This window comes from Tachypleus tridentatus, chromosome 12 (assembly GCF_004210375.1).
Source record: "Tachypleus tridentatus isolate NWPU-2018 chromosome 12, ASM421037v1, whole genome shotgun sequence".
NCBI lineage: Eukaryota > Metazoa > Arthropoda > Merostomata > Xiphosura > Limulidae > Tachypleus > Tachypleus tridentatus.
This window is the reverse complement of record NC_134836.1, coordinates 121,438,889-121,452,401: the sequence shown is the minus strand read 5'-3', so window position 1 is coordinate 121,452,401 and position 13,513 is coordinate 121,438,889. Positions and strand designations below refer to the sequence as shown.

At 33.5% G+C, this 13,513-nt stretch overlaps 1 protein-coding gene across 1 annotated transcript in view; it reads left to right on the top strand.

Moving 5' to 3' along the window:
• The window catches only part of LOC143235750 (kelch-like protein 10), a 50,957-nt gene extending 37,444 nt beyond the window's left edge, over window positions 1–13,513 (top strand). The window contains exon 6 of the mRNA XM_076473954.1: window positions 13,338–13,513. Coding sequence (XP_076330069.1) covers window positions 13,338–13,513 — 176 coding nt within the window. The remainder of the gene's footprint in view (window positions 1–13,337) is intronic.

The window sequence follows — 13,513 nt, the reverse complement described above, 5'->3', positions numbered from 1 at the left end:
TGGGACTTGACTATCTCACTCCTAGGCTGCTCCAGTCTGATCGAATAGTGGGACTTGACTATCTCACTCCTAGGCTGCTCCAGTCTGATCGAATAGTGGGACTTGACTATCTCGCTCGTACATCATTTACAGTTCCGAAGTGCAAAATGAGCTTTTGTAACAACGAGACACGAAACGGGAACCTTCTAATGAATAGTCCAGACACGCTAACTACGAGGCCGTGAAGTCTGTAGTTATGCTCTGTATACCGAAGAAGTCGATTCTTATTTCAAAATCTCTTCAATTTATTGTTTGTAAATGCAGTTATCGCTTAAATATTCTTTGAGATTAGAAGAAGTCGACAACGTACAAACAAGGCTAAATATTATGCCATGTAATCTTTTACACAGTGTTAGAGATAGAAAAAAAAAAGTCGACAACATTTTGATGATGTTAGATATTAGGCCACACCCATAATGGAAAAGAACATCAGCTGAAAGAACGTAACCTTACATCACTAAGAATGTTGTCTGTGGTTCCAGCTCCAACTTTCATCCTTCTGTATCTTAGGAAACCATGTTGCTCACATTACGTTTTCTTCTATAACATCTGTTGTTTTTTCTTACTACTTTGTCACCATAACTGACTGTTGGCACGCGAGCGCGATAGTTGTTATGTCACTAATACAAAGTAGCGCATACTGTTGACCAACTGACTTCCGTCTAATCTATCACTTCAAAACTAGGGAAGGCTAGAGTCAATAGTCCTCAAATAGCTTTGCGTATATCACATGTAGAATGTTTTATGAAACACGGATTTTAGAAATGTCGTCTTGTCCACTGTTACTCGTCTGTGTGAGTTTTATTCCAAGCAACACAAAGACTTACGTCTAAACCAAATTTATTATTACCAGTGAAGTTTCCAATCCATGCCACGTACGTAACTTATCCAAACTGTATTAGTAATGAGACGTCTGTTTGTGGAAGGAATAATATAACCCGTCAAACAAAAAACAAATAGAGGAACTATTCTGGTAACAAAGATAAATTTCTTTATGGTTAAAAGTCATTTTGCTGCTCGCTTTACTGAAATATAAAACTCACTGACAAAAGACTATAAACAGAATAAGAAACTGTTGACCTAACGTGAAAGGAGATCCAATCTGTGAAAAGTTGTTTTGAAAAGTCCTCATCTGGTTGATTTTATGACGCGATAAAACCGAGTCTTCGTTTCACTTTCGTTCAAACAATGTTTGTCTATGTAACTTACAGATGTTTCTTTATCAACAAGTCCACTCTGCTTCTATGTTTGTACAAACAATCTCGAACTTTCGCATAACAGAATTTTTTCATTTTGTAAGTCGGAGAACAACCGGATTTTTCTGTTGTTCTTACCTCAAAATAAGAAGATATAATTTTGTCACACAGACTGACACAATTTTCTGTCTAAACTACAAAGGACCTCCATCATTTCTGAGAATCTCCACAAATATAATAGTATCGTCTGTTGTATGTCCACGTAACTACTTCGCGGGTGTGGCGGTTCATTAGTGTCATGAAGAGATAATACAAGCTTTCAGTTTTGCATTTTGTTTTTTGTGGTTTTTATGGGCGTTTTTTACGTTTTTTTACCATTACCTCAACCCCTGCGGATTGATATTCAACAAATATGATATGGAGGTTCATAGGAATATTTAAACCATGAATTCTGTACAATTCGTTTCACCAGTTTGTGTTTATGTATTTTTTAAATGTCTGTCTGTGTGAGATATTATTTAGTTAACTGAAAATGGTGACTACATGTCTATAACAAAAGCCTATTTAACTTGCTGAGATTAGGAAGCGCCATCTGTATTTATAATAAAAAAATTATTTTTAATATAAATCAGAAATACAGAAGGTCACACATCTGACACTACTCAAAAGACATAGTTTAAAATACATTTTGTTGTTTAGTTTGTATCTGACAACAATATTATATTATTATGTTATATCCTTAATATATCATGACTGAGGAATTATTTACCTATAAATCAGTAATACACAACATTTCAGTATTCAAGTTGAGGGAGCCTTCAGGTCTTAGTGCATTATTATCTACACTTTAACTCTGGAATTAACACTTGTTAAGTTAGCCAGAAAAAAAAAACACAAAGCAAAGTGGTGAGAGAAACACCTGTTTTGTTTCCAAATAAACGTTCTAACAATGTAAATATGAACACAAAATTATCATCACCTGGTCATACTATTACACCAATATTTTATTACTGTAGTCATACTATAGCACCAATATTTTAGTACTTCACCATCAGTGTACTGTTGTCATACTATTACATCAATATTTTAGTACTTCACAACCAGTGTACTATGGTGATACTATTACACCAATATTTTAGTACTTCACCACCAGTTGTACTATGGTCATACTATTACACCAATATTTTAGTACTTCACCACCAGTGTACTATGGTGATACTATTACACCAATATTTTAGTACTTCACCACCAGTGTACAATGGTCATACTATTACACCAATATTTTAGTACTTCACCACCAGTGTACTATGGTCATACTATTACATCAATATTTTAGTACTTCACCACCAGTGTACTGTGGTCATACTATTACATCAATATTTTAGTACTTCACCACCAGTGTACTATGGTCATACTATTACATCAATATTTTAGTACTTCACCACCAGTGTACTATGGTCATACTATTACATCAATATTTTAGTACTTCACCACCAGTGTTCTGTGGTCATACTATTACATCAATATTTTAGTACTTCACCACCAGTGTACTATGGTCATACTATTACACCAATATTTTAGTACTTCACCACCAGTGTACTATGGTCATACTATTACACCAATATTTTAGTACTTCACCACCAGTATACTATGGTCATACTATTACATCAATATTTTAGTACTTCACCACCAGTGTACTATGGTCATACTATTACATCAATATTTTAGTACTTCACCACCAGTGTACTATGGTCATACTATTACATCAATATTTTAGTACTTCACCACCAGTGTACTATGGTCATACTATTACATCAATATTTTAGTACTTCACCACCAGTGTACTATGGTCATACTATTACATCAATATTTTAGTACTTCACCACCAGTGTACTATGGTCATACTATTACATCAATATTTTAGTACTTCACCACCAGTGTACTATGGTCATACTATTACATCAATATTTTAGTACTTCACCACCAGTGTACTATGGTCATACTATTACATCAATATTTTAGTACTTCACCACCAGTGTACTATGGTCATACTATTACATCAATATTTTAGTACTTCACCACCAGTGTGTACCAGTCATACTACTATTACATCAATATTTTAGTACTTCACCACCAGTGTACTATGGTCATACTATTACATCAATATTTTAGTACTTCACCACCAGTGTACTATGGTCATACTATTACATCAATATTTTAGTACTTCACCACCAGTGTACTATGGTCATACTATTACATCAATATTTTAGTACTTCACCACCAGTGTACTATGGTCATACTATTACATCAATATTTTAGTACTTCACCACCAGTGTACTATGGTCATACTATTACATCAATATTTTAGTACTTCACCACCAGTGTACTATGGTCATACTATTACATCAATATTTTAGTACTTCACCACCAGTGTACTATGGTCATACTATTACATCAATATTTTAGTACTTCACCACCAGTGTACTATGGTCATACTATTACATCAATATTTTAGTACTTCACCACCAGTGTACTATGGTCATACTATTACATCAATATTTTAGTACTTCACCACCAGTGTACTATGGTCATACTATTACATCAATATTTTAGTACTTCACCACCAGTGTACTATGGTCATACTATTACATCAATATTTTAGTACTTCACCACCAGTGTACTATGGTCATACTATTACATCAATATTTTAGTACTCATCACCACCAGTGTACCAGTGTACTGGTCATACTATTACATCAATATTTTAGTACTTCACCACCAGTGTACTATGGTCATACTATTACATCAATATTTTAGTACTTCACCACCAGTGTGTACTAGTACTTGGTCACCAGTGTACTATTACTATTCAATATTTTAGTACTTCACCACCAGTGTACTATGGTCATACTATTACATCAATATTTTAGTACTTCACCACCAGTGTACTATGGTCATACTATTACATCAATATTTTAGTACTTCACCACCAGTGTACTATGGTCATACTATTACATCAATATTTTAGTACTTCACCACCAGTGTACTATGGTCATACTATTACACCAATATTTTAGTACTTCACCACCAGTGTACTATGGTCATACTATTACATCAATATTTTAGTACTTCACCACCAGTGTACTATGGTCATACTATTACATCAATATTTTAGTACTTCACCACCAGTGTACTATGGTCATACTATTACACATATTTTGGTGCTTCAATATTTTACATCAATATTTTGGTACTTCACCACCAGTGTACTATGGTCATACTATTACATCAATATTTTAGTACTTCACCACCAGTGTACTATGGTCATACTATTACATCAATATTTTAGTACTTCACCACCAGTGTACTATGGTCATACTATTACATCAATATTTTAGTACTTCACCACCAGTGTACTATGGTCATACTATTACATCAATATTTTAGTACTTCACCACCAGTGTACTATGGTCATACTATTACATCAATATTTTAGTACTTCACCACCAGTGTACTATGGTCATACTATTACATCAATATTTTAGTACTTCACCACCAGTGTACTATGGTCATACTATTACATCAATATTTTAGTACTTCACCACCAGTGTACTATGGTCATACTATTACATCAATATTTTAGTACTTCACCACCAGTGTACTATGGTCATACTATTACATCAATATTTTAGTACTTCACCACCAGTGTACTATGGTCATACTATTACATCAATATTTTAGTACTTCACCACCAGTGTACTATGGTCATACTATTACATCCATATTTGGGTACTTCACCACCAGTGTACTATGGTCATACTATTACATCAATATTTTAGTACTTCACCACCAGTGTACTATGGTCATACTATTACATCAATATTTTAGTACTTCACCACCAGTGTACTATGGTCATACTATTACATCAATATTTTAGTACTTCACCACCAGTGTACTATGGTCATACTATTACATCAATATTTTAGTACTTCACCACCAGTGTACTATGGTCATACTATTACATCAATATTTTAGTACTTCACCACCAGTGTACTATGGTCATACTATTACATCAATATTTTAGTACTTCACCACCAGTGTACTATGGTCATACTATTACATCAATATTTTAGTACTTCACCACCAGTGTACTATGGTCATACTATTACATCAATATTTTAGTACTTCACCACCAGTGTACTATGGTCATACTATTACATCAATATTTTAGTACTTCACCACCAGTGTACTATGGTCATACTATTACATCAATATTTTAGTACTTCACCACCAGTGTACTATGGTCATACTATTACATCAATATTTTAGTACTTCACCACCAGTGTACTATGGTCATACTATTACATCAATATTTTAGTACTTCACCACCAGTGTACTATGGTCATACTATTACATCAATATTTTAGTACTTCACCACCAGTGTACTATGGTCATACTATTACATCAATATTTTAGTACTTCACCACCAGTGTACTATGGTCATACTATTACATCAATATTTTAGTACTTCACCACCAGTGTACTATGGTCATACTATTACATCAATATTTTAGTACTTCACCACCAGTGTACTATGGTCATACTATTACATCAATATTTTAGTACTTCACCACCAGTGTACTATGGTCATACTATTACATCAATATTTTAGTACTTCACCACCAGTGTACTATGGTCATACTATTACATCAATATTTTAGTACTTCACCACCAGTGTACTATGGTCATACTATTACATCAATATTTTAGTACTTCACCACCAGTGTACTATGGTCATACTATTACATCAATATTTTAGTACTAGTGTACTATGGTCATACTATTACACCAATATTTTAGTACTTCACCACCAGTGTACTATGGTCATACTATTACATCAATATTTTAGTACTTCACCACCAGTGTACTATGGTCATACTATTACATCAATATTTTAGTACTTCACCACCAGTGTACTATGGTCATACTATTACATCAATATTTTAGTACTTCACCACCAGTGTACTATGGTCATACTATTACATCAATATTTTAGTACTTCACCACCAGTGTACTATGGTCATACTATTACATCAATATTTTAGTACTTCACCACCAGTGTACTATGGTCATACTATTACATCAATATTTTAGTACTTCACCACCAGTGTACTATGGTCATACTATTACATCAATATTTTAGTACTTCACCACCAGTGTACTATGGTCATACTATTACATCAATATTTTAGTACTTCACCACCAGTGTACTATGGTCATACTATTACATCAATATTTTAGTACTTCACCACCAGTGTACTATGGTCATACTATTACATCAATATTTTAGTACTTCACCACCAGTGTACTATGGTCATACTATTACATCAATATTTTAGTACTTCACCACCAGTGTACTATGGTCATACTATTACATCAATATTTTAGTACTTCACCACCAGTGTACTATGGTCATACTATTACATCAATATTTTAGTACTTCACCACCAGTGTACTATGGTCATACTATTACATCAATATTTTAGTACTTCACCACCAGTGTACTATGGTCATACTATTACATCAATATTTTAGTACTTCACCACCAGTGTACTATGGTCATACTATTACATCAATATTTTAGTACTTCACCACCAGTGTACTATGGTCATACTATTACATCAATATTTTAGTACTTCACCACCAGTGTACTATGGTCATACTATTACATCAATATTTTAGTACTTCACCACCAGTGTACTATGGTCATACTATTACATCAATATTTTAGTACTTCACCACCAGTGTACTATGGTCATACTATTACATCAATATTTTAGTACTTCACCACCAGTGTACTATGGTCATACTATTACATCAATATTTTAGTACTTCACCACCAGTGTACTATGGTCATACTATTACATCAATATTTTAGTACTTCACCACCAGTGTACTATGGTCATACTATTACATCAATATTTTAGTACTTCACCACCAGTGTACTATGGTCATACTATTACATCAATATTTTAGTACTTCACCACCAGTGTACTATGGTCATACTATTACATCAATATTTTAGTACTTCACCACCAGTGTACTATGGTCATACTATTACATCAATATTTTAGTACTTCACCACCAGTGTACTATGGTCATACTATTACATCAATATTTTAGTACTTCACCACCAGTGTACTATGGTCATACTATTACATCAATATTTTAGTACTTCACCACCAGTGTACTATGGTCATACTATTACATCAATATTTTAGTACTTCACCACCAGTGTACTATGGTCATACTATTACATCAATATTTTAGTACTTCACCACCAGTGTACTATGGTCATACTATTACATCAATATTTTAGTACTTCACCACCAGTGTACTATGGTCATACTATTACATCAATATTTTAGTACTTCACCACCAGTGTACTATGGTCATACTATTACATCAATATTTTAGTACTTCACCACCAGTGTACTATGGTCATACTATTACATCAATATTTTAGTACTTCACCACCAGTGTGCTATGGTCATACTATTACATCAATATTTTAGTACTTCACCACCAGTGTACTATGGTCATACTATTACATCAATATTTTAGTACTTCACCACCAGTGTACTATGGTCATACTATTACATCAATATTTTAGTACTTCACCACCAGTGTACTATGGTCATACTATTACATCAATATTTTAGTACTTCACCACCAGTGTACTATGGTCATACTATTACATCAATATTTTAGTACTTCACCACCAGTGTACTATGGTCATACTATTACATCAATATTTTAGTACTTCACCACCAGTGTACTATGGTCATACTATTACATCAATATTTTAGTACTTCACCACCAGTGTACTATGGTCATACTATTACATCAATATTTTAGTACTTCACCACCAGTGTACTATGGTCATACTATTACATCAATATTTTAGTACTTCACCACCAGTGTACTATGGTCATACTATTACATCAATATTTTAGTACTTCACCACCAGTGTACTATGGTCATACTATTACATCAATATTTTAGTACTTCACCACCAGTGTACTATGGTCATACTATTACATCAATATTTTAGTACTTCACCACCAGTGTACTATGGTCATACTATTACATCAATATTTTAGTACTTCACCACCAGTGTACTATGGTCATACTATTACATCAATATTTTAGTACTTCACCACCAGTGTACTATGGTCATACTATTACATCAATATTTTAGTACTTCACCACCAGTGTACTATGGTCATACTATTACATCAATATTTTAGTACTTCACCACCAGTGTACTATGGTCATACTATTACATCAATATTTTAGTACTTCACCACCAGTACTTCACCACCAGTGTACTATGGTCATACTATTACATCAATATTTTAGTACTTCACCACCAGTGTACTATGGTCATACTATTACATCAATATTTTAGTACTTCACCACCAGTGTACTATGGTCATACTATTACATCAATATTTTGGTACTTCACCACCAGTGTACTATGGTCATACTATTACATCAATATTTTAGTACTTCACCACCAGTGTACTATGGTCATACTATTACATCAATATTTTAGTACTTCACCACCAGTGTACTATGGTCATACTATTACATCAATATTTTAGTACTTCACCACCAGTGTACTATGGTCATACTATTACATCAATATTTTAGTACTTCACCACCAGTGTACTATGGTCATACTATTACATCAATATTTTAGTACTTCACCACCAGTGTACTATGGTCATACTATTACATCAATATTTTAGTACTTCACCACCAGTGTACTATGGTCATACTATTACATCAATATTTTAGTACTTCACCACCAGTGTACTATGGTCATACTATTACATCAATATTTTAGTACTTCACCACCAGTGTACTATGGTCATACTATTACATCAATATTTTAGTACTTCACCACCAGTGTACTATGGTCATACTATTACATCAATATTTTAGTACTTCACCACCAGTGTACTATGGTCATACTATTACATCAATATACATCAGTACTTCACCACCAGTGTACTATGGTCATACTATTACATCAATATTTTAGTACTTCACCACCAGTGTACTAGTGTACTATGGTCATACTATTACATCAATATTTTAGTACTTCACCACCAGTGTACTATGGTCATACTATTACATCAATATTTTAGTACTTCACCACCAGTGTACTATGGTCATACTATTACATCAATATTTTAGTACTTCACCACCAGTGTACTATGGTCATACTATTACATCAATATTTTAGTACTTCACCACCAGTGTACTATGGTCATACTATTACATCAATATTTTAGTACTTCACCACCAGTGTACTATGGTCATACTATTACACCAATATTTTAGTACTTCACCACCAGTGTACTATGGTCATACTATTACATCAATATTTTAGTACTTCACCACCAGTGTACTATGGTCATACTATTACATCAATATTTTAGTACTTCACCACCAGTGTACTATGGTCATACTATTACATCAATATTTTAGTACTTCACCACCAGTGTACTATGGTCATACTATTACATCAATATTTTAGTACTTCACCACCAGTGTACTATGGTCATACTATTACATCAATATTTTATGGTACTTCACCACCAGTGTACTATGGTCATACTATTACATCAATATTTTAGTACTTCACCACCAGTGTACTATGGTCATACTATTACATCAATATTTTAGTACTTCACCACCAGTGTACTATGGTCATACTATTACATCAATATTTTAGTACTTCACCACCAGTGTACTATGGTCATACTATTACATCAATATTTTAGTACTTCACCACCAGTGTACTATGGTCATACTATTACATCAATATTTTAGTACTTCACCACCAGTGTACTATGGTCATACTATTACATCAATATTTTAGTACTTCACCACCAGTGTACTATGGTCATACTATTACATCAATATTTTAGTGCTTCACCACCAGTGTACTATGGTCATACTATTACATCAATATTTTAGTACTTCACCACCAGTGTACTATGGTCATACTATTACATCAATATTTTAGTACTTCACCACCAGTGTACTATGGTCATACTATTACATCAATATTTTAGTACTTCACCACCAGTGTACTATGGTCATACTATTACATCAATATTTTAGTACTTCACCACCAGTGTACTATGGTCATACTATTACATCAATATTTTAGTACTTCACCACCAGTGTACTATGGTCATACTATTACATCAATATTTTAGTACTTCACCACCAGTGTACTATGGTCATACTATTACATCAATATTTTAGTACTTCACCACCAGTGTACTATGGTCATACTATTACATCAATATTTTAGTACTTCACCACCAGTGTACTATGGTCATACTATTACATCAATATTTTAGTACTTCACCACCAGTGTACTATGGTCATACTATTACATCAATATTTTAGTACTTCACCACCAGTGTACTATGGTCATACTATTACATCAATATTTTAGTACTTCACCACCAGTGTACTATGGTCATACTATTACATCAATATTTTAGTACTTCACCACCAGTGTACTATGGTCATACTATTACATCAATATTTTAGTACTTCACCACCAGTGTACTATGGTCATACTATTACATCAATATTTTAGTACTTCACCACCAGTGTACTATGGTCATACTATTACATCAATATTTTAGTACTTCACCACCAGTGTACTATGGTCATACTATTACATCAATATTTTGGTACTTCACCACCAGTGTACTATGGTCATACTATTACATCAATATTTTAGTACTTCACCACCAGTGTACTATGGTCATACTATTACATCAATATTTTAGTACTTCACCACCAGTGTACTATGGTCATACTATTACATCAATATTTTGGTACTTCACCACCAGTGTACTATGGTCATACTATTACATCAATATTTTAGTACTTCACCACCAGTGTACTATGGTCATACTATTACATCAATATTTTAGTACTTCACCACCAGTGTACTATGGTCATACTATTACATCAATATTTTAGTACTTCACCACCAGTGTACTATGGTCATACTATTACATCAATATTTTAGTACTTCACCACCAGTGTACTATGGTCATACTATTACATCAATATTTTAGTACTTCACCACCAGTGTACTATGGTCATACTATTACATCAATATTTTAGTACTTCACCACCAGTGTACTATGGTCATACTATTACATCAATATTTTAGTACTTCACCACCAGTGTACTATGGTCATACTATTACATCACCAATATTTTGGTACTTCACCACCAGTGTACTATGGTCATACTATTACATCAATATTTTAGTACTTCACCACCAGTGTACTATGGTCATACTATTACATCAATATTTTAGTACTTCACCACCAGTGTACTATGGTCATACTATTACACCAATATTTTAGTACTTCACCACCAGTGTACTATGGTCATACTATTACATCAATATTTTAGTACTTCACCACCAGTGTACTATGGTCATACTATTACATCAATATTTTAGTACTTCACCACCAGTGTACTATGGTCATACTATTACATTTTAGTACTTCACCACCAATATTTTTAGTACTTCACCACCAGTGTACTATGGTCATACTATTACATCAATATTTTAGTACTTCACCACCAGTGTACTATGGTCATACTATTACATCAATATTTTAGTACTTCACCACCAGTGTACTATGGTCATACTATTACATCAATATTTTAGTACTTCACCACCAGTGTACTATGGTCATACTATTACATCAATATTTTAGTACTTCACCACCAGTGTACTGTGGTCATACTATTACATCAATATTTTAGTACTTCACCACCAGTGTACTATGGTCATACTATTACATCAATATTTTAGTACTTCACCACCAGTGTACTATGGTCATACTATTACATCAATATTTTGGTACTTCACCACCAGTGTACTATGGTCATACTATTACATCAATATTTTAGTACTTCACCACCAGTGTACTATGGTCATACTATTACATCAATATTTTAGTACTTCACCACCAGTGTACTATGGTCATACTATTACATCAATATTTTAGTACTTCACCACCAGTGTACTATGGTCATACTATTACATCAATATTTTAGTACTTCACCACCAGTGTACTATGGTCATACTATTACATCCATATTTTAGTACTTCACCACCAGTGTACTATGGTCATACTATTACATCAATATTTTAGTACTTCACCACCAGTGTACTATGGTCATACTATTACATCAATATTTTAGTACTTCACCACCAGTGTACTATGGTCATACTATTACACCAATATTTTAGTACTTCCCCACCAGTGTACTATGGTCATACTATTACATCAATATTTTAGTACTTCACCACCAGTGTACTATGGTCATACTATTACATCAATATTTTAGTACTTCACCACCAGTGTACTATGGTCATACTATTACATCAATATTTTAGTACTTCACCACCAGTGTACTGTGGTCATACTATTACATCAATATTTTAGTACTTCACCACCAGTGTACTGTGGTCATACTATTACATCAATATTTTAGTACTTCACCACTGGTGGTAACTTATGTTTTCTTGTTTTAATTGACCTCTGGATCTAGTTGTCCTTATTTTGAACAACTCACTAGTCTGCAGCATCTATAACAGATTTTTCATTGGTTATTTGGACCCAATGAATGACTATCACTTTTATTAAACATGGTTAACAACACCTCTTCTCGAACTCTGGGATTTTCGATCCGCAGTTTTATAGGTACACTAGTAAACCATAATGGCTGACACAGAAGTGGTTTTCTAGATCTCAGTAAATGTGTATTACTTTGCAGAAGACGTTTTATCCTCAATATTTTTCTGCGTGTTCCACGATGTTCAGGGTCGTAGAAATTGATAAAGTCATTCAGATCATGGCCTGACCACTTTTCATGGCTATGACTTATGTGTTAACATTTGCTTCTTTTGATTCAGTACATTAATTCTGTGTATATGCAGTACAGGTAGTTAAAATGGTTCAAGATTTAATCTCGTAGTATTAAATTTTCAAAAGCTTTCTGGGGTTCGGCTCCCAAATCCTCTTCTAGATATAGCAATGTGGCAACAGCCTGATCGCTCCAATGTTGTTTTCTACGACAATGATGGTGGCACTGCCCACTTTACAACTTACTTCGAATCCACGTGTTTTATAGACCATCTCAACTGTACCTAA